Genomic DNA, 22,710 nt, shown 5'->3' on the forward strand with positions numbered 1-22,710 from the left:
ATTGACCTTGCGATGCATATTTTGAATGGTTTCATAACCGTTGTGTGTATTTTTGGAAATAGTACCAGTATTAGTCTTAGTGTATTATACAATATATTTATATCTTGTTACCTTATGCAAGTTCTTTTTTCATATTTATGGATTTATAGTGCTTTAATATGGTTAATGAGGAAGCGTAATTATAGCAGGGAGTTGGGATATTGCCACTATTTGTTACCATACATGGCAATGCAAAGTTGGTGTCTTGAGTGGCCGGCCCTTTGCTGCATATCATATCTGTTGTAGTTGTAGCGGTGCTATATCAAGACTGTGATGTTATCATCCCATAGTGCAATAGATAGTGCATATGTAGGTCCAGTTTAAAGTAACAGCTATCCTTGTATCACCCATCCCAAGTGAGGATTAAGATAACAGATTTGTAAATTATCTCTTTCTTGAAGTAACATGTTTGGTTTGTGTATCAATGAAATCCCAGTAAATGTAAACAGTTATGATGCAAAGGAGTTACCGAGCCCACCCATTATTCAACCGCAAAGCTTCTTGCCAAGTCCATTTTAAAGCAATTATCATCAGGATAATTATGATACCGCAAGTTGAGGCGACTTTCAGAAGTCTTGTTATTCCAGTGTCAAGGTCATTGGCCATAAGGATCTTAACATATTTCAGATTAAATTGATATTCGTATTACGCAATTATGTTGCCCCTCAGGCAATAAAATTTTCTATTCTTTACTCTTTCTTTTTTGTCTTATTCATAATCTAGCAACTAGTATTCGTTTTATAAGGTTGATATTGAATAACATCGATAATGAATGTATTTTAAAATACATCATTACTTTAACATTACTTTAATGGTAATGACAAGATGATTGAGATAAACTTAATAGTTAATTTTCGCTTTTTTTTTCAATGAAGTAGTTGGTTGGTTGAAGAATAATAGTTAAGATAGAGTAATTTTACACCCTTCCTTCTTAGAAATAAGAATGGAATTCAAGGTATTACTCATTGTTTATCATTTATGATGTACATGGTATGATTACTAGACAAGAATGAATAACTAGGTGATGGAATTTCTATATCAGGTGAAGCGATCATCTTTGTGGTCACTATCAAGTCTCACTAAATCCACTTCATTAATCAGCTGATAAACTATCTGCCAAGAGATAACAGATTTATGCGTAAAACTTGGACTTTGAAGTTTGCCATATGAGGCAAAGGTAGGAGGAGGGAGCGTTCCGCTCTGTTATTATGACACTTTAAATGTCATTTGCGTTTGAGCATTACGTCGGATAGTCTATAATTTCTCTCTGTTGTGAATAGAGCATATTCTATTCATGATTTGATTATTTTTTTTGTGGATTTTAAATTAATATTTCAAGATGGAAGATGGTAACATTGAATGGTACATTAATAGGAGAAGGCATCTTCATGTAAGTATATATTTATTGCTCAATTCAGAACTTAAACTTCAATATTCCACTGAGGTTTGGTGTCAACCAGGATAGTGCTCCATAAAGTTTTCATCCACATTTTACGAAATAAAGTAAATATTTGAATTTCAGGATAGTAAGAAAAAGTCATCCACAAACATTCATAGGAAAACAGTGTAGGCTTTTGCTTGTGTGCAAGTATTTGAGCCATTATTATTTTCAGTTACAGAATACAATTTTTCAGTAATATTTTTCGTTCATTTTAACAGAAGCATGGAGCTCATCACGTTGAAGCGCATTCCAATCAGTGGTTCTCTTGCGAAATCACAATGTGTAATGAACCCCAGTTTAGTTAGTTGTTCTTTCCTGGTCGTTAATGTGACATTGATAGGCTTAAGAATATAAATTTCAACGGGTCATTCCTACCTGCATATAAGTTATGGGTATTACCAGCATTGTAAAATACCATGGTCTGATATTTGATATTACCATGAAGGTACGGTAGGTATATTACGTTTTGGCGCTATCCTTACTAGTCATCAGGGCATGGTCAGGACAACATTGGGCAAGACCAGGAGCGAAATTCCCCATCACATCATTGCGGAAAAACTTCATCACAAAGTTGTGGAACATTGTAGAAAACTCTGTGGTTTGGGATCGATTTAAGGAAGTGTAATAAAGTAAACTGGTTTGTCCCTGTCTTAAGGGTTGAGCAGATTTTCCAAACATCCTCAGCAAAAGAACCCTTCATTCCTCTTGCCTGATTCAGTGCATCCTCCATCATCAGCACAACCCTCCTAGTCTTGAGTGAATTTTTCAGTAGGATTCCTCATATACATTCCCTATCCATGGATGTAAACAGTTCTGTACACTTCACTCTTCTGAGAGTGACTTTCCACTCATGTAGGAGTATATTATAATTCACAATTGCACCTCATACGGCAGATATTAAATACAATTTTTACAAAATGGGCTCATGGCCAGTGGCCCCAAGATGAAACATTTCTGCATTTCTAACATATTTCTAATTGATTGATTTATTTATACATTCATTTTTGTGTGGGGGGAGGGGGACTCCAATTATGGCAAACAAGGCTCTCTACACGTAATCAATTCTATCAAATTGGCCTCATTAATTTTCTTATATTTTTGGTATCCACCCCCAGCTATGACTTAACCGCAATGTTACGAAATTGAATTCAACTAGGTAGCTAGAGAATCATATGAGCAATCTGATATTTTGAAGAGGCACTATATGAAGAGAGATTCGATGTGGAAATCAAATATACCGGATGCATGCTACCCTCGGAAGAAATACTGCATTTCGCAAGTCAATTTCAGGGTTGAAAATAATGCACATATCACTCAGTTGACTATTCGTCATGGATTTGGCGGTTATTTTCTCTCATGATATGCTGGTATTTTTTTTCCATTTTTAGGTCGGAGCAAAATACCCATATTTTGAAATTTCATTTCAGTTGATCATTTGTTGTCCTTGTAAGCTATATAAAGCTGTTGAATATTTCATGCCTACTCAGAATTGTTGCATCTCTCAGAGCATATGGTTTACTTTAACAGAGTTCAATGGATTCGCCACGCTTTCTTTCCGAAAGTTGTCAACGCACAAACATTCTGGTATAATCTGAATAAGAATCTCAGTCAAATTCATTGCAATTGGTAGCCCTTCAAATTCATTGAGAATGTTAGAGCAGTTTGTACATATCTGGGTAAGCTACATTGTAATAATATTTTCTTGAATCAGCCAGAATAATTCATAGCTGTCATATTGTACTGAAGTAACACATTTATGAATATTGTTTACTTTTCTCTGTTATTTGGAGCATCAAGTTCATGTATTAAATGCCTACATTTGTCATCATCTTAACCTGATGTGTATTTTTAACCTGAATAGTAAAAAATTCAACAACATTGTAAGACTTTGATATGAGAGACATTTTTTTTCTCTTTCCTTTGTATAAATGATACTATTCTTCTCAGTGAAGTTGAAGTGTGAACTTGAGAGTGATTTTTACAACAAAGATATTCTAGGATCTTGCCCTTCATGTTAGGTGTTATTGCACAGTATGTGGTGTGGACTGTGGAATGATATATTTGTTTAAAATACAAGTTCTTTAAAGGTATTAGATCAAAGTACATCAATAAAGATCTTCAGTCTTATTATCAGCTAAGATAAATATTTCTTAAAGAAAGTTGGCAAGGGCATAGCACTGCCAAAATCTACAAAATATTGTGAAAATAATTGTTACCTCTTAGAAAAGTCTTTTTTAACAATTCATTGATAAAGCAGAGTCGTTTTTTTTCAATGACTGATTGTGTGGGTTGATGTTCTGCCATTGTATCATATCTTTTATAAATGTTAACTTAGAATGAGGGAATATCATCATAGTGATACCTACTAGATCATGTTCACATTATAATATACTTAATCAGGGACATTTTCTTTTGTATTATGTTTGGATACGTTTTGTCATTTGGTTCTTCTTTGAATGTGAATGTTTATCTAGATAAACATTAAATTACATAAATAGATGAATGTTTATCTAGATGTGTAATAGGAAAAAAAGTAAATCTATTTCCATTAAAGGATAGTAACGATCCCTTACTGTTTGTCCTTTGAAATCATTTTTTCTTTCATGCGTCATACATCATTTTGTAAATCCTGTTTTGATATATCATGTTTTTAATTTTCTTTCCCATTATATTTTATATATACAGAAATTCAAGGCCTTGTCTACGAGGCGGCGGTCAGCCCCTGTAACGGTCATCAAGAGTGCATTGACCACCTCATCAAAACTCAAGACAATACAGGATAAGAGGTAATTTGCATATCAGTAGATTCTAGATTGATTTATCTTTTACTTACAACTTTTTTTTAAGAGAGGGGGGTTACACTCTAGGTCTTTTCTTATGCGACCCCTCAAGATGATCATTGTCCTCCCCCCTCCCTCTTTAGCGGCCTCCAATTTTTCTTTCTTTATCATATTATTTCAGGTTCTTTAGAATTGACAGAAATATCTTTACACAGAAAGAAATTTCCTAACAAGACCATCTTGACAGAATGTGAAAATGATTGCATATAATTCCCTGTCATAAAAAAAGGAAAATTTATTGATAATAATATGTGACCACTACAAACAGTGTAGTAGCATTAAATCGTGCAGATTGTCATGTGGTTCCTCATAATCAAGACTCCCTGATAACTATTTGCAAATCCAAGGCGGCTGGTTAGTGCCAAAGAGCTACTCTTCAAATAGAGATATGTATGATTATTGATGATTGCGTGCCTGCAGGGGTTATAGGGATCAATATAGATAAACAAGATTCTTTGCTATTTATCTTTCCCTGGTGTTCATTTTCAGATGTTGATAGTCTGTCATTTTACCCAGGGACCAGGTAGCAAGCTTTAAATAGGGCCTATGCTACATGTATACAAGTTGACACTGATGTTGTGTGCAATTTAGTGACATTTCTGGCCTGGAACTGGGGGTTTTAAAAGATTGTTTAATCTTAAGTTCAAGCTACAACCCTATTATCACAGTTTAGAAGCATAATTGTATGCATTTAATGTGATCATGGATGATATAAAGTAACTTGCAGATGAAGAAAAAAAAGATGTATTTCTGATTTCAATTGATTGTGGTAATTATGGAAATAGGTGTTGGTCATACATTTACCAGGCTATCAAGGCCTTGACCTAGACAATGAAAGCGAGAAGATACTATTTTTGAAATGTGGAACTCATGAGGCCTTTAGAAAGCCATTACCCTCTCTGTCAACCCTCCAGCTCTTTCATAGAGGTGAAAAACATAAACAAAAATTCTAATAAAAGCAACAAAAACATTCCACTTTGGTACCTGGGAATGGGTTTTGATGAGAATAATAATCACTATTGTGCTCAATATCTGCCTTTCAGTGTGATAGTATTTGCTGTCTTCCCTGTGTAGTGTAAATCCATGCTATTTCAAATATTCCCTCTGACAGTAAATTTATATTCTTCTAATTTTCACAAGTACATGTTTTTCAAAAACATGTTTTTATATTTCCATTGAGTATCACTGAAAAGGTGTACAAGTATGCCAGCCCAAAGCCCCTTCAAAACTGCACAACAGGATCTCCAATATACCCCCTTCAAAGAATGGCTCCTTTTCTGTTCATATTTTTCCCATTCAACCACAAGAATGTTGCAAGTTTGTGCCGCAGTCATGACCGTGGCAGAGCCGAGCAAAGTCACACAATAATCCGCGTCGTCTTAACACGATCAGGCAGCGCCTGAACATAAGAAAACAAAAATTGTAGAAAAACAACCACGGGATATTTGTGCAGGGTTTTGAAGAGTACAGAACAAAAAAATGTATAAAACAAATTACATGAACTTGATGAAAGGCTTTAATACTGGTACAGCCTGAGGGTTCTTTTTGTCATGCTTTGTTACTGGGATTTGATATTAAGTTCTTCAGATATTAAAGAATGTTTCTGTTTGAATATGTAAACATGAAGGTGTCTGTACTTTTAGGCATTGTTACCGGGCTTTTTGTTTGGATAAAATAAACTCAAATATCAAATAGGTGATTCATCTTTTTCCTTTGTTTTTAAGTTCAAGATAGCTTTGGTGCCTTTGTTAATAATCTATCAAGACCAATATCAGTCATACTTGAAATGCTGTGCTTACAAACTGCCTAAAATGCAATGATTTTACCCCAATAATTGAATTGGTATAGTATTATCAATTCGGCATTTGAAGCATTCAATAGACATATCTGAGATTTTGCTTGAAGTAATAGAAAGTGATAGAAATTTGTTGACAGAAGTTCTTCTAATGAGGGATGCCACTGGTGGTTTCAACCTACCTTTGCTCCTTCAAGCAATATGATTCATGCTGTGAATCTTGTATCAGTGAGTGATAGGAAAGTAATAAACAAGCATTCCTTTATAGATGAGAAGGAATATGAAATATCAAAATTCAGGGTATCACATTTCCAACTGCAATATTTTGAGCAATTATCGTTTGGGTCATTTTAGTGTATTTCTTTCCTACCGATCACCCTTGAGCTCGAACCTTCGCGTGAACTGTCACAATTTCTTCACAAAGATGAGGAAAACTGGGACAAATATGAATTTTTGTCTATTTTTGTCATTGTATCTGACCCACTCTCTATGACAGATGGCTATGAGATGACCTACATATCTTTCATTTCAGATCTGTTTTAAAAGTTGCTATTGTTGCATTCTCTACTCGATCAACTCAATTCCATGTAGGCCCTACTGATCTTGTGGCCCAGAATGGCTGTATTGCCATATGAAATAAAAATGGAGTACTTCATTATTATCTGTGAACAAATGATCCTGAACTGCATTGACTATAAGCATGACTTTATTTTATTATGCTCATTATATAGGCCTGTTCTTAAGAAAACATTTCAGAATTAAAATGTTAAATTCTATTATGAATGGATTTCATTTTGCTATTATAATTTTTGTTTGTGCTAAAGTCTTTACTAAAGATTCCTGATATATCTTTATCAAGTTTTTGAAAATAACAATAGGCCTAAAGGTTGTTCAATTGGAACATGCAGATTTTTTAAGTATTACCCGTCCCTTTCAGTGTAAATACTACCACTGAATAACGATGGTAAGATCATCAATTGGCATGGTAACCAATACTGGCATGTATCCAATTATGAATTTATTAGATCTTTCACTGATTTGTCGGGAATGTTGTTGTGATGTGTGTCACTGTTGTCACCTCTTGCTATCATCGTGACAGTGCAGAATGTTGCCAGGAACTGTCAATACAACGATGGCAGAAAAATAACTTCTTTCTCCCGTCTTTTTTTTACCTGCTGCTTTTGAAATCGGCCTGACTGTGTGTATGGGCAGAATAAAACCCATGATTGATGGAGCGGAATAGTGATGTCATGAATACTATAAAAGAATACAAAACAAAATGGGGAAGAGAGGGAGAGAGAGAGAGAAACATAAGAGATAAATGAAGCGTAATCGGGCGAGAAGAACGGAGTTGTATTGTCGGAACTGTACAGAAAAAACCCTGTAAATGTGATTTTTTTATATTTTACCAATTAAAAAGGAAAAATCTGTCATTGCAGTTTGGTGGATTCATGCATTTAGGTTTGCAGTGTATTTATAAGCAGGAAATGTGTTTTGTCACTGTGCAACTGCAGGTCTTCTGAAAACTCACCAAAAGACTTCTTTATTTATAAACAAATTAAAGAATAATTTTGGACTACACCATAAGAAATTTACGTCATTAGGCTATTGTGACTGTTATTGGGGAAGTTTGGAATACCAGTTCTGTGTTTACCTCCAGAATGTGCATATTTAGAGATTCTTGTGGAGAGTCATACTTGAAAACAAGGATAAACAGCTACAACTGGAGAACTTCATCATTATTGATTCTACTCTATCTTCTGTGAAAATATTATGTGATCACGGGCTGTGTGGAAGATGGTCGAAGGGAAATGAGTTTATGGTACCTAACAATAGCAATGTCTTGTGCGACACCGATCGTCCAATAAAGTTACAAGTCTCAAGTGCAAGTGGCTAGTGAGTGTATCAATACAGCTTATTTTCGAAACCATGTAACCTATGGGATTGTGTATCATGCGATCCTCGTCACATCTCACCACAGAGGGCGCCCTTGCAATTAAAATGAATTGATTATTGTCTGTGCTTGCTGGACATATATTGTTCACCATGTCAAAGGATTATATCAAGAGACATCGAAGGTAAATACATGTACTTTCAACATGTTATTTAGTTATCTAAACAAAAATATTATATATATGGCCCAGGGCTGTTTGAAGTTGCTTTCATTTGGTGAAACCCATTTCAAAAACAGTAAAACTTGTGCACATAGGCCCTGTTTTTTATTCCAATGTGTAGGCCTACATGACTAACATTTTTCATGTTTATTCAGCTATCAGTTGGATACTTCCTGTTATGGTTGTTGGAAATCATAAAAGAACTTTGAAATCTGAACTTCTTTCCCAAGTCATGAAATATTTATGCCGCTAAGGTGTTGGAGATATCGCTCAAATTGATAGGGAGTCCATAAAAATATTTTCAGGCATGCTGGGTTATCGGTGTGGTGCCGTCAGACATGCTGCTATGCATGATGGGATAGCACTTGGCACCTGCCGTGATACAAGTTGTTGAGAGCACCAAAAAAATATCACATTTCAAAGAGGAAGTGATGGTAATTTTTGTCAACATTGCAATGTACATGTAAATGTAGGACACCTTTATTCAGTTTATTGTCAACTAAATTTATATCAAATGATAAAGGACCAGCAAATATGCTTTTCATATCCATTGGGTCTATGTGTTCTTTTGGTCAATATAGCATCCATGTTATGTTTTTTTGGTTGATTTTGATAACTAAATGGGAAATTGCAACCCAAACCACATTTTACTTTATGCTTGAACTCTGAAAGTTAAAAAAATGGTCCTCAAGTTGACTATTTATTTTCAAAGCTATGAAGTATAGGCCTACTCTTTCCCTTTCATTTTTTTTACCACCACTTCTTGTGTTTATGGTCAGGGGGTTTCTCATCATATGGGTAGTGTGTGAAAGATGGTTGCTATCCACCAGCATACCAATCACTGACCTTTTGATCTTCTAAAGTCACACAGATACTGCTCCTCATTGGAGCGAGTCATCCTCTTTCAGCTCCGAATCAAAGCTTTTGAGTGGTAGGGCTGGTTGCCACATTGCATATGAGACTGTTCATGTGATCGCAAGGAAAGATTTGTAGTTTTTAAGAACAGAACTTCATTGCAAATGAGTCTTTTTATATTGTATGAAGTATTTTTGGTTCTTCTGAAATGGAATGGATGGAGAAAAGTGGACAAGTTGTGAAGAATATGAATGAGACTTTGAGAGAGAGGGGGGGGAGGAGGAGGAAGAAAACATGAGACAAAGAGAGAAAGTCAAGTTGAATGAAAGAGAAAGATATGTAATGTTCACACATTCTTGTGGTGTCTGAAGCATTATACCTTACATTCAACCGTAAAAAGGTAAAAATCGGTCATACTTGACAGTTTGCGGCCTTCAGCCATTCTTTGCAAATGAAAAAGGTTAACAGGGGTCAGCCAGAAATACCCTGTCTGATTCCTAAAACAGAATACATCTTCCATTCTTTTAGACAAGTCCCACTGTGAAGTGGCACGGACAATATTTGTCTTCATCTTCCATTTGATACTTGTCAGTAACCGCCATCACCTCAAAGACCTACCCCACTTTCTTCTTCTTCCAAGTTTTTTCTTGGTTACCCGTAATCATATTTTGGATTCACCAGAACTTTTCTTGGAAAATGTGAGTGCAATGGAGTGTGTGGCCTGAAAACAATGGATGATTAGACATTTCAACAAGTTACTAAGAAGTAATAACATAGTTTGAGATGTTACTCATGCTCATAGGAGATATGCATCAGGCCTCTGGAGTTATTCATTTCCCAAATGATTCATCAAAAATATGTTGCAATAGATTTACAAACCATGCAATCTGAATTCATTTCAAATCATGCCAATGTTCTTTTTTTTTCTTACACCCTTGTAGACTCAAATTTTTACTATGATATTTTTCTCACCATTACCCCCCCCCCAAAAAAAAAAAATCTCTATTTTGAAATTATGTTGCAAATTTTTTTACATGTCAAGTTTCTTTCTCTTTTTATTTCTTCCTTTTATCCAAGGAGTTATTCAAAATACTTTCCCATAGCACCCTAGTTATGGCCTATATTTTTTCATGGGGAGGGGGGATGTCTTATTACTGGAACCTTATTCTCCCACCAGTACACTACCCATCCCTGTATTCTTGTCTTCCTGTACAAATAGAGCCAAGACAACAGCCTTGCCTGTAGCCCAAGCCTTCCTCCCTCATCACCAGCCCCCCTCCGGCGACCACTTGGCATGTTTACCCGTGTCACTCAACCCGTATCCAAACCAAACTCCATAGCTGGCCCAGATAGGGTTAAACACTCGCACCCCTCGGCTACCAAGCCCTCCGTCTCGCACCCCTCTGGTCACCTGTATGGTGGTCTTGCTTTAAGTTACTGCACCCCTTCAACCTTCTTTTACATCTCCTTACAGAACTTAGAAATGAATATCTTTGCCTCCTATACTGTACAGACTACAGGTCTCTGTAATTATGTAACGTAGTAATGTGATGTCCTGATGGTCTGGCCTTGTATCGTGGAAACATAAATTCTGTAGGCCTACGTGAGATAATGATGATAAAAAAAGATTGCTTTGTGTGAAATGTTAAATACATGATATTCAAGATATTATGGGCAATAATTGAAGGAAGAATTTTTGCCCATTCTTTATATTGTGTGCAGTTGTAAAATGCTGTTTCCATATTAAACAAAAATGTGTTTCATTAACTCATTCACTATATCTTGATTTTACAATTTCTCTCTTCCCCCCATCATCTACAGCAATAACAACAACAGCCCTGAAGGCAGCATGCTAGAACTTGGCTCCCTGTCCGCCAGTCTCAACCTCCCCAGTGTTGGGTCCAGGGATATCCCGTCTCCTACATCGGAAGCACCGCCCTGTAAGAGGCTCTACATCATGGAAGGACCCGTTCAAATCTCTGTTGGACCACAGATCCAGAACAGATACCTGGTGCTCATGAACGATACGCTGCTCATCGCTAAACCAAAGTAAGCGTGGTCTCTTTTAGAAAATCTAGACAATTTCCAACGACTGTTATTATTTAAAGGACCGAGTTAGCAAATAGGGTCAATGGAAAATAAAGAAAAATTGAGAATTCAAAAGAAAAAGGTGACTCTGTGTTCTCTCAGGGAACAGCAGTGCAGCCTATAGCAGAATCTCTACTGGATACTGTAGATCTGTAGGCCTATCTACTGTTAGCTGACTAGTCAAGAAAGGCAAGATTTTTTCTTTTAAATGTCATTTTAAATTATGCAACTATACACTGCTTAGCCTGCCATGACTGTGTTAGGGAATGATGATTTTCTCATTATTTTCCATTCTGTTGACATTCATAAAGTCTTGAATCCATGTTCATCATGATTCATGTACTTCCCTTTTACCCTTCTCAGGTCAGCTACTTCGTTGAGACTGAAACACAGGTTAAGAGTTGGGGAACTCTGGCTTAACACCTGTATCGACGAGGTCAGTGAGGTCATCAAATCACATGACTGTTCGTTCGTCTTGGGTTGGCCAACAAACAACGTGGTGCTCACGTTCGCATCCAATCAGGAGAGGGAGCTCTGGTGGCAGAAACTTAGCACGTAAGAAATCCTCTTTTTTTCTTTTCTTGAACATGACTCACTTCATGTTGGACAGTGCTACAAACATGTACAATCTGATGGTTGGGTGTAAGAATTTCAGCGTTGGTTAGGTCATGGGAATCTGGTATGAATATAAAACTGAGAGTTAGTTATCTTTAGGGTTTAAAGTTCAAAGTGATGCTAGGATTTTTTTCAATGTTCCAGTGTTTCATTCAGGTTTTGGAATTGGAGTAGGTATTTGGGTTAGTTTGGGGTAAAGTTCATAATTGTTGTAGGATAGGATAGCAACTGTAGACCAATTTTCAGTAGATCCCCATTGCAATTTCTTTCAGATTGACATTGTTTGGTATCTTGATGTCTATAAAGAGAGCACTGTACAATGTTATAGTTTATTCTTTCATGAGGATACATAAGGTTGATGCTGGTTGTGTAAAGTGAGATCTCCCCCCCCCCCTCAAAGAGGTTTCTGGTGCCATTCTAGAGTGGTACTCAATACCTTTGAGTGTTATAGTCAACAAATGAATAGTATAGAATACACATCCTCAAGGACACGCCAGTTCCTCTTCAAAAAATTTCTCCCTATCCGAGCGTCTCAATGCTTTCATGTCTGTCTGTAATCGATGTCTTTCAGTAATCTTCAAGGGTACTGTTCAAATTGGAATCAATTCAATTCACTAACGTGGTTTCATCGAAGAGACCCATGTTCCTATATTTCAAGGGGAATGCCAGATGGAGAGATAATAAATACTTCTTTGACTTATGATGTTTATTTGATTAAAAAGTGAGGTGGATTTGTTTAGGACGGGTTATCGGGAGGTCTGTTTGAGTTGAACATATAGAGAGACAGTCGGACTCACAATTGGATTGAAAACCAAATGTCATTATGTCACTTCCGATCCAGCTCTCGTTTACACGGCGGCAGCATTGACGTTCTTCATAAAATCAAATAAGAGAAAACATTCTATTGGTTGATTGGATCTGTTCACACCGGATCGTGTTACAAACCACCCCACACACACGCAACAAATTACATCAGTATGGTGGGCCACGTTCAGATAAACGTTACTTGAATCGTCTCCAGAGTTTCAATAGGATAATTCTGTATCCCTGGCCTTATTTAAAGGGGTGTTTCTCCTTGTCATTGAAAACTGTCACATGTAGAAGTGTATGAGGACCATTCCTGTTTAAACCTTTATTTAGAAATGTTCCCACTCTATCTAAAGTATCCATTATTTCCTGCAGATTTAAAAGCCCTATTGAAAGCATTTACAGCCTTCTGAAATCATCATTCTTTTTGTTGGCAATTCTTCTAATTAAACTACAGCTTTTCTGTGCTTTTTCTTTTTCCCTTTGATACATTAAAGTTACAATTGTTTTTCATCAACATGGAATTTTTTCTCTGTTGATATTCAGCACCATCCATATATATATATATCTATATATATATACAATGCTTTTGGTTATAATAAAGAATCTCATAAATGAATTAGTAAAAACATGTTACACATTAGATAATTATCTCCAAGGATTTTCTAAACCTTCTGGGAAGAGCAAGACTTCATGTGGAAGATCTCAAACTCATACCTCACAAAATATCTACCAGTGTCTCTACAAATTTAACAGAAACATAACTTTGGAGGAAAAGGGGGGAAATATCAAGGAAGTTTTGAGATTTGTTTTTGGCTTAGTTCTTGTTAGAGTTCCCTCTAAGTTTCATCTCCCGAGACTTTAAACTTGACAGATATGAACTAACCTTCACCCCACACATCAAACACTCAGCTCTCCCTAGACTAGGGTTGTATTAGCAACCAATTTGGACTTGTGATTTAAGATGGATACCAAGAGCCCCGGAATTATAATGGGTACCATATTTTATCCGCCACTTGTTAGAATATGTAGCAAATAATGGAATTTTGGTGCATTTTCTCCCTGTGTCTCTGTTAAATGGCACTTATTCTTAATATATATATTACAAAACTGATGGGAACAGCAATATGTGGACTGTTTTCACGGTTGAGATATGTAAATATGGGAAGAAACAACTTTATGTTGTATCAGAGCAGTTAACCCTGATTTCATAGTACCTTAAAAAAGTTATCCGCCATTTTCTTTAAATTTTGTTTTTCTCGTTTCAGCAACAACATAAACATCACTTTCGACTCAATGGTCAAGTTTGATAGCTTTCTGTTTCTATGTTTTCATTTATTAGTCAAGTGAAAGAATTTCAGTAGACTGTAAATAATAAAATTGCTGTACTTTTATTTATTTTTTTTCATTCATGATTGTAGGCACATTGAAGTGAAGCGGAAGGAAGACGAAGGAAAGTCTGTTCAAGTCAGGGTACTCAACAGAGATCAGGAGTACTCCGCATTTCCGGTAAGAATTAACTAGGATTGGCAACAGATCTACCAGGCTTATTGACCAATTCATGAGAGGGTTTGGAGGAAGAATGACATTGTATACTTTTTACTCCTCTTATGAAAAAAAAAATGATTGATAACAATTATGTATTGGGTGAATAAATAAATGATTGAATAGATAATATGAAGAAAAAATGATACATAATTAAATTTTGATTTAAAAGAAATGAATGAAAGGATAAAGAATGAGGGAATAATGAACAAATCAAAAATAAACAAAGGATTCATAAATAATTAACTTGAGTGAAATTAGTATTGAATACTTAAGTAGTTTAGATAATTCATTAATACAGAAATAAAGAAGTGATTTATTAAAATATTACTTAAAGTGATTAATAAATAAATAGAATACATGTGTTTGAGTGTATTAAATCAAATACAAATTGAACAGGAACCAACAACAATAAAAATGTCACCAATGCGTATTATGCAACATAGAAGCAACCATGATAGGTATGAAGAATTGATCATGCCTGAGTGATAGACAGGAAATATTAATTTACTAGTACGTCAACCTTCTCTGAAAACACCCTCAAAATATTCAAAGAATCAATACTCCTCACCTGCCAGACCACTTCCCTATTGGATTACGTCAGCGAACCTCCCCCACTGATCTTAGTCTGGTAGTAGTAAGATCTACTACGTCTTAGACAGTGACTAATGGGCTAAAGAGTCACCATCATCATCACACAAATTGCCCACTGAGTATCATGTACTTCTGTGTTGCCCTTGCAAAAGATATTAGTAATTAAATGTATGTATCATCAGAAATGTTTTTTTTTTCCTTGTTGAGCTGTAGGATGTGATTTCATATAATTTTTAGCTTTTTTTGTAAAGTGACAACATTTAAAAGGGATATCTACTTGAAAGTTTAAGCAAGTCATTCATTCTCTGTTTTGAAATAATTGAATGTTCTTATGAGAGGTCTTTTAGATTTGTAAAGCATAAGAGGAATGCCTAACACATTGATGAATTGAAAAAATCCTAAATACATATATGATTATACTCAGGCAAAATAATATAACTAACATAGCTCAGTGTCTTGTCTCCTGCGGGAGGAACTCGTAGACCAAACTATGAGTTTCAGCCCCTGATGATGTCATCTTTGATGATTATCTGGGCTTCCGCTTTGGCGTTGAGGGAAAGCTGTGTATCGTTGGATAGAAGTTTAATTGGCTGTCATTCTAATACAAGCCCTATTTGGTCAACACAGACTTGAAGTTCTGTCGCTGTTTGCTGGCACATGTTCACAGCAAAATTAAAGTAGTGGCATATTCGAAAGAAGTTCTTACAGGAAAATTAGATCTATAATTGATTTTGTCTGGATTGTTCTTCATATCATTCAAAATGGGCAAGTATTTTCTTACATGTTACTAGTATTGTTTTCTGACATCTTTGGAACCATTTCCATCATTTGAAATGTTATTTTCTTCTGTACAAAAATTAGTTCAACCTGGTCAGTGCCCCTTGACATAGAAGAATTGATATCAATCATATGTCTATGGCAAGTCAATGATGAGTTGCAAGTAATTGTATGTAATCGTATCTCATTACTGATTACTTATCAGGATGTTGTTTTAGCTATTGGTTGTACTGGATCTTTGATGTATCTTTCTTTTCTTCCCCAGTCCAAAACCTTACAAATCGGCAACCACCAACATTCCAGCGACCTGCTGGATATGGCCATGCAGGAGTTTGGTATGCCAGAAGAAGCAAGAAATGATTTCCAACTCTGGGTACAGTCAGGCCGGGAAGATTCTCTCTATCCACTCATAGGTAAGATGACTCCATGTTTCATTCCCTTCCCTCTCCAATCATCCATTCTGCTTAACTTCCTAATGCAGTGTCTTAATTACAGTGGATGGCATTTTCTAAAGCTTCATATGAATTCCCCCCTTCCCTTAGAATTTAAAGATCCATTTATTCAGATCACATATCTCATGCTTGATATGAAGATATTTAATCGCTGAGTAATTTATATTAAAATAAATGAGGTTTTGAGGTACAGAATCAACCATTTTTCTAAAGCTATAGAATCGAGAAGTAAAATGTTTCGTGTTATAGAATTGGTTGTGAAGTTTGTATGCTTGTAATTGATGAAGATCTTATATTTTTGGTGAAAATTTACAAAAGTTACTTGCTAATTTTTCAGGTCACGAGTATCCTTATGCAATCAAGATGAGTCACATTCGAGATGCCCAAGACAAACCAAGTGATGTGGTCTTCAGTACCGAGATGGACCACCTATCATCAGCTGAGAACGAACTCAGAGAACATCAATGTCAATTTATCATCAGGAGGAAAGGAAAGACTGCTACAGGAGGAATCGGTAGGTGTCCTGGACCAAAGGGGTGGTTTCATAAAGAGATGAGTGTGGTGTAGCATTGCACTTAGATTCATAGTTACAAGTGATGTATCTGACATCATCAGAGTTTATGGACAGAGGCCATGTGTTACTTTGAAGTCATCAATAAGTCGCTCTTTGGTATTTTGTGAAACAGCCTCCAGAATCCTGGATCCTGTTCTTGATATAGGGTTGTAAATGACTATGATGGGCTCCAAAACCATTTCATTTGATGGCCTTATTAGAGAACTTTGTCCTGAAATTAATTTTCCTGTAGATCAGAAGTTTTTTAATATGAAGTTCAATGGAATTCAAAGTAGCCAGGCTTTGCATTTTTCTTTTGAAGAAACATATTATTGATCAAGTCTTGAATTCTCAGCATGATTTTAATACAGTTATGATGATGGTGATGTAGTTGGGAAGGTGGTTTACCAGTTTAACCATTTATTTTCCCTCCTCTAGATTCCTCAGCTATCCAGAGAAGACTGAAGAAAGGGCGTAAGTCTCCTTTCAAGCTCTCATTCAAGAGGAGTATCTCAAACAAAGATGGGTCATCACCGGGATCATCTCCACTATCACCCCATGCAAGGTAAGATCACATCTCAACTTCTCACCCCTCCCCCTCCACTCTCCCTCCTATTTCACGTCCCCTTCCACTTCCAGCTCATTCTCTCCCTTCAATTTCTTCTCCCTCTCTCTCTTCTTCACTTCCCTCTTTCCTTCTTTCTCTTTACCTTACCCTTTCCCTATTTCTCTCTCTCTTTCCTTCTCTCTTTCCCTCCATTTTTCCCATTCCCTGCCTGTTTATCTCTCCCCCTCTTCCTCCACCACCACCACTATCTTCTCCCCCTCCCCCTCGTTTACTCTTTCTCCCCTCCTCCTTTACCTCTTTTCCTTCATTCTCTCCCCCAATATCTCTAAATTCCACATGCTTTGATGTGTTAGTGTTTTTAACATGCTACATGATTCATGATGATTATCAATGACTGAAGTATGGTAAGAAGTAACCACAATCCTCTTCTGATTTCGCCCCCATTCCTCTCCACCCAGGTTATTTGGTCTTCCATTGAGCATGGTATGTCCCGAGAACACCCTTCCCAAGCCCATCCTGGATCTCCTGACCACCCTCTACCACCAGGCTCCATTCGTGACGGGGATCTTCAGAAAGTCCGCCAACGCCAGGGTGTGCCGTGAGCTGCGGGAGGCCCTCGATGCCGGGGAGCAGTGCAGTCTGGATGATGTGTCCGTCCACGTCGCTGCGTCTGTCCTCAAGGTATGCTTCCACTTGTCACAATGCCACAGATATTTCAGGGCTGACGATCCAGAAATTTAGAACATTTCAGTAATGGTTCTTTCCATCAACATTTATGGCAACTGACCAATTAGATAGAAATTATGATACTAACTATTCCATGATGATAAATACCCCAAAACGACACTTCAACAGCCAATCAAAATCAAGGTTTCCATGGTATTTATCACTTTGCCTACAAACTTAGAAAAGGGACCACGATTGTATATTGCATTATGTGTTGTGAGTGCCTCTACACATGTGTACATAAAAGAGCAATTACATCTATTTGTAAGAGACAGCTGATTTTGGTGCCTTGCCAGTCATAGGCTCGTATTTGTCCATCAGATTTACCAACTTCCTATGGACATTTCCTATGAGTCTTCATAATTTCCTTCCCAAGCATCAGCTGGTTGGGTAGGCCCTACTCTTGATTAGGGAGGGGGCAGGAAGGGGTCACAATTTGTTCTTAATTTGATTTGAATAGGAAAGAGAATGACAGATTTTAGTGAGCGGTCATGAAAGGTCACATGAAAATCTTAAATAGGTCACTTTGACTTGGATTGCTGTGGTAGTTCAGACTGCTGCATTAGCACATGATTAAGAGAATACTTCTGTTTTCTTTATAATTATCATCAACATTAACATGTAACTGTGACCTTATGAATCAACAACAAAAATTTGTTAGATTTCTAAATGATTTGGGTACATAATATCTTGAATGCATTTCAGCAAACAAATTGTTATAGTTTAATTCATCTTTTGATTCTATTGTCTCTTTAACAGGACTTCCTACGTAGTCTTCCAGACAGTCTACTGGTGTGTAGTCAGTGTGAGGAATGGATCAGCACCATAGATATTGCTGACAAGGAAGAGAAGCTTCAAGCCATCAAAAGGTGAGTTGAAACCCCCATGAACTATAATGGATTCAACCTGGTGAATGGTCTTGCACCAGCAGAGGATCATACCATTTTGAATTCCAGGGGTGTGATTCAATGAACCTGCCGTAATCACACTAATGGTGTGTTAAGGCGCAATATTCAGAGCCAGAATGAATGATTTCAAATGCATATGGCTGCTTTCTTGCTTGTTCTCAATGCATTCATACTTGATGTATACTCAGTGAGGATATGTTTTCTTTGGGGAATAGCATATAATGTAAGCCATGACAGAGGTGTTATAATGATCATATATTGTGATGCTAATGTATCACTCATCTTTATTGCAGCTTGCTGGATCAACTGTTGGATATCAACCAGGTGTTGCTGCGACACCTGTTCAACGTTTTGTACTACGTTTCCCTCCATATGGATGAGAACAACATGAACAGCTACAACCTGTCAATCTGTGTTGCACCAAGCATGCTCTGGCCTCCAGCCAATGCTGGCCCTGCAACTCAGGTGTGTATGCAATCCTCTTCAGCTTGATATATATCTATGTTATCCTTAAGTGATTTCTTTTGTTGCAATTGCTGCAGAATGTAGGTAATACTAATATTTTTAATATTTGTGGACATGAGGTTTTACTCTCCATCCTTGAAAAAAAAATCTTCATAAATACCCTTGTTTTATGGTATCACCACAGGTATTTGAACTCCCTCTGTCTTATTTTTTTCCTTATAAAAGTTGAAAAAATTGTTCAATGCAACACTTAGTAGGAAAGACTGTTTTTCTCATGTTTTCATAGAAAACTGGTAATTCCCTTAAAATATGCAGTGAAGTCATTGCATATTTCATTTTATAATATCCATGTCAATTTCAATGTCATATTGTACCACTAAGGTGTGAATGACTAGATGTGGTTTGATTATTAAATCATTCATCCTTCATTTCCTTTTTACAGGCTATGGCCACTAAGAAGATCCCAGCAGTGGTGGAGTTCATCATTGACAATGTGAAGGAAGTGTTTGGTGATGATGTCTTGACACTCTTTGGAGAACCACCCGTCCAGGCAACAGAGCGAAGGAGACATGACTCTAGTGGTGACTCTGATAGTATGAACGAGGTGTCGCCATTCATCAAGCGTGATGACTCTTCTCTGGACAGTATTGAGAAAGAGTTCTTTGCTAATGACAATGAACAAGAGCCCAATGGGGCCATCCACAAATGGACCTATGGAAACACACCAGTGCTATCACCATCAACTCTGAGCCGGGATTCTGGCATTACATCCAGTGATAATCAGTTATACCCTGACTCTGATAATACAGATACGACAGACTCTGGCATGGATTCCAAAGAAAAATTGAGTGTGGTACCCAATGCAAGCGGGAGACCGGCTAAGATTTCCGCACAATTTAGCGATGATTTGTTCTGGAGGCAGAGGAGGGGTTCTGAGCCTGCCCCCATCTCTAAGGAAGCAGCAAGGCATCGTATGGCTTTGCTTGCAAGCTCGGCAAACAATACTGCAGACAATAGTCCAGAAATCTCTGATCAGGAGTCGTATAACCTTAGCGAGGACACACTGAAATTGATCAAGGATCTGAACAGGGATTGTTCTTCAAATTTGTTGAATGCGATGTTACCCGAGGATATGCGATCCAACTCAAGGAAGTCCAGTGCGAGTGGCTCTGGTCTGCAAATAAATGAGAAAGGACTCGTTCCAAGTAATACCCAAAGTGTGAATTCTATGCCTACAACTCCTACAGAAGAAGATCCAGTGCATTCTATTTCATATGGACGTAGACAATCTGTTCCTTCCATTGGATCAGGATCCCCAACATTCCCCCGTCGACTAACATCCAGTCGGCGCAGTGCTTCTTCAATGTCGTCTTCATCATCAGAGAGAATGAGCGATGCACAATCTTCTAGTTCCTCTGAGAGATTGCATTCAACTAAGCTAGGTATGAAACCCCAAAGGACTGAGATAGACATGACTAAGACTCTGCAAGCTGCCAGCTCTAACACAGGCCGCTTGTCACCTCATGGTGGGCCCAACATGGGACAGCATGGCTTCCAGCCAACCTACAAAAAAATGTTTATGAACTCTGATACGCGAGGCCTGCCTTCTCGGCCAAATGCTTTGCCGGTGCGACCAAGACACCATCCTAGACCATCACAAACCAAAGAAGCCACTCCTCCGAGGGAATTCTTCCCAAAGGATGCTACAACTCGCTCAACGACCCTGTCGCAGAGTCCGCGTAGCCTTCCCACTCACCAAGAGCAGACAGAGAAACGGACGCCTCCCATGAAACGCAACAGCAGTCCTTCCATTGCAATTGGGCAGCACACAAAGCAACGTGTCAGCAAGACCCAATCAGACTCGTCTCAATCCAGAACAACTCCACCTACTTATCAAGAAGCCATGAATAGACGAGCATTCCTCCAGAGAAGCACAAAGAGTCTGGACAGTGAAGTGTTGACTGTGGCCTCTGACCAGAGTCCCAGAAGGAGATCAGCCGAAGCCAATGTTGCCAAGCACCGGCATGAAGACAGGCCAGGCAAACCCAAACGTCATCTCACAGCTGGAGGTATCATTTTTCTGGACTCTGATACCGATTCCAGTGATGACAATGGTGATTATAGGAACGGATATGGATCTGGAAAAGGTCGTGGAGTGAGACGTACATCAAGTGATAGCGTTGCTACTAATCGCAAAGGGTCTTCTACATCTGTCCAGCGTAGCAGTAGCGATACTGCCAAGCCTGCAGGAAATGAGGTACGGACGAAACAACAGCAACGCAATGCTGAGAACACACGCAGGTCGAGCCAACCTGTGCCTCCTAGGAGACGGCATCATAATGGTGAAGTCCCTCGTAGAACGTCTGCTGGTAACCATCCCGGCAGGAGACAACCAGAACCTACCAACTCATCAAAATCTTCTGACCCTGTGTCAGGACGCAGCACTGCCTTGCACTTCCCTTTCCCTGACCCTCGCGCTGAACCACCCTCCTCCCCTCTCACCTCCCCTCGCTCCAAAGCAAACATGGATGCCAAGAACGGACTCAAGAAAGTTTCTGGGAATGAGCAAACAGTTAGTCAAGCACGAGCCGATTGGCAAAGAAAGAAGACCTCGATCGGCAAGGACTTGAAAATTACTGTTCACGATCTTGCAAACATTGATTATACAGATGAATCCTATGTGTGATCTATCCCTTGAAACTATGTTCTTTGATCAAGTTATTTGGTCTGTCATACTGAATCACCTAATTCTTTTTTATCAGAATCAAATGTATTCAGGTTAGCAGGTAATATACTGTTGCCATTCCATGTTAATGTTGTGATGAAAGTGTTTTAGTACTTGTATAATGATGTCTCATGTTGTATGTGGTCCATTTGTATATCATGACTTGTATCTTGTAGATTCAGCAAAGCCATAACGTTTTATTGATTTTGAGTGAATTTTTTATTACCCTAAAACTGTAGAATTCTTCATAATTCTCCATAAACCATGTGTTGGCTAGGTACCGACACTCTAGTTCATCTTCTAGTCTCGGCCGATATTCTGTCTTCTTTCTGTCTTGCTATTGTAACATATGGATGAACTGTAGCATGGATGGTAAGATGAAACCGAGGGTAACATGAACTATCTCACTTAACTTTTGAATGTGTGCTAACCTTGGCTGATAAGGAACTCTTTATTACTATGTAATATCTGAGAATGTTCAATGTCAGAGTAGCGATTAGTCTTATCTTTGAAAGACGTAATAAGTGATATCTCTCTGACTCAGCAGACAAGAAAATGGAGGTTAATCTAATGTAGAACAAAATGTTGCCTCTCCCTATCACCTTGTTGTTTCTACAAAGATTACAAATTCTTAATTGTTAGATGTCATTAATTCATTGAAGAAATGCTGCATTCAGGTGGATGTTCCATAAAGCTGTTTGTAAGTTAAGAGCGACTTTAAGAACAACTGGTGATCCTTTCTTATGGTAAATGGTATATTCTGTGGGGATGGTTTAGCGCGTATGAAAGGATCACCAGTCGTT

The 22,710-nt window shown here is 37.7% G+C and overlaps 1 protein-coding gene across 7 annotated transcripts in view; it reads left to right on the plus strand.

The window, feature by feature from the left end:
• LOC121413583 (rho GTPase-activating protein 20-like) overlaps nt 1-22,710 on the plus strand; it is a 59,394-nt gene that overhangs the window by 34,760 nt on the left and 1,924 nt on the right. For 4 of the 7 annotated variants that reach the window (XM_041606454.1, XM_041606455.1, XM_041606453.1 and 1 more), the window contains 11 exons: nt 4,166-4,266; nt 10,906-11,133; nt 11,536-11,727; nt 14,016-14,103; nt 15,776-15,923; nt 16,300-16,476; nt 16,954-17,080; nt 17,542-17,764; nt 18,569-18,678; nt 19,011-19,182; nt 19,625-22,663. In XM_041606454.1, coding sequence (XP_041462388.1) covers nt 4,166-4,266; nt 10,906-11,133; nt 11,536-11,727; nt 14,016-14,103; nt 15,776-15,923; nt 16,300-16,476; nt 16,954-17,080; nt 17,542-17,764; nt 18,569-18,678; nt 19,011-19,182; nt 19,625-21,868 — 3,810 coding nt within the window. In that variant the 3' untranslated portion in view covers nt 21,869-22,663. Of the gene's footprint in view, nt 1-4,165; nt 4,267-10,905; nt 11,134-11,535; nt 11,728-14,015; nt 14,104-15,775; nt 15,924-16,299; nt 16,477-16,953; nt 17,081-17,541; nt 17,765-18,568; nt 18,679-19,010; nt 19,183-19,624; nt 22,665-22,710 lie in introns of those variants that run through there. The other 3 variants (XM_041606451.1, XM_041606452.1, XM_041606449.1) reach the window with 2 other exon arrangements.

The sequence above is a fragment of the Lytechinus variegatus genome, chromosome 4, assembly GCF_018143015.1.
Source record: "Lytechinus variegatus isolate NC3 chromosome 4, Lvar_3.0, whole genome shotgun sequence".
In the NCBI taxonomy this organism is placed as follows: domain Eukaryota; kingdom Metazoa; phylum Echinodermata; class Echinoidea; order Temnopleuroida; family Toxopneustidae; genus Lytechinus; species Lytechinus variegatus.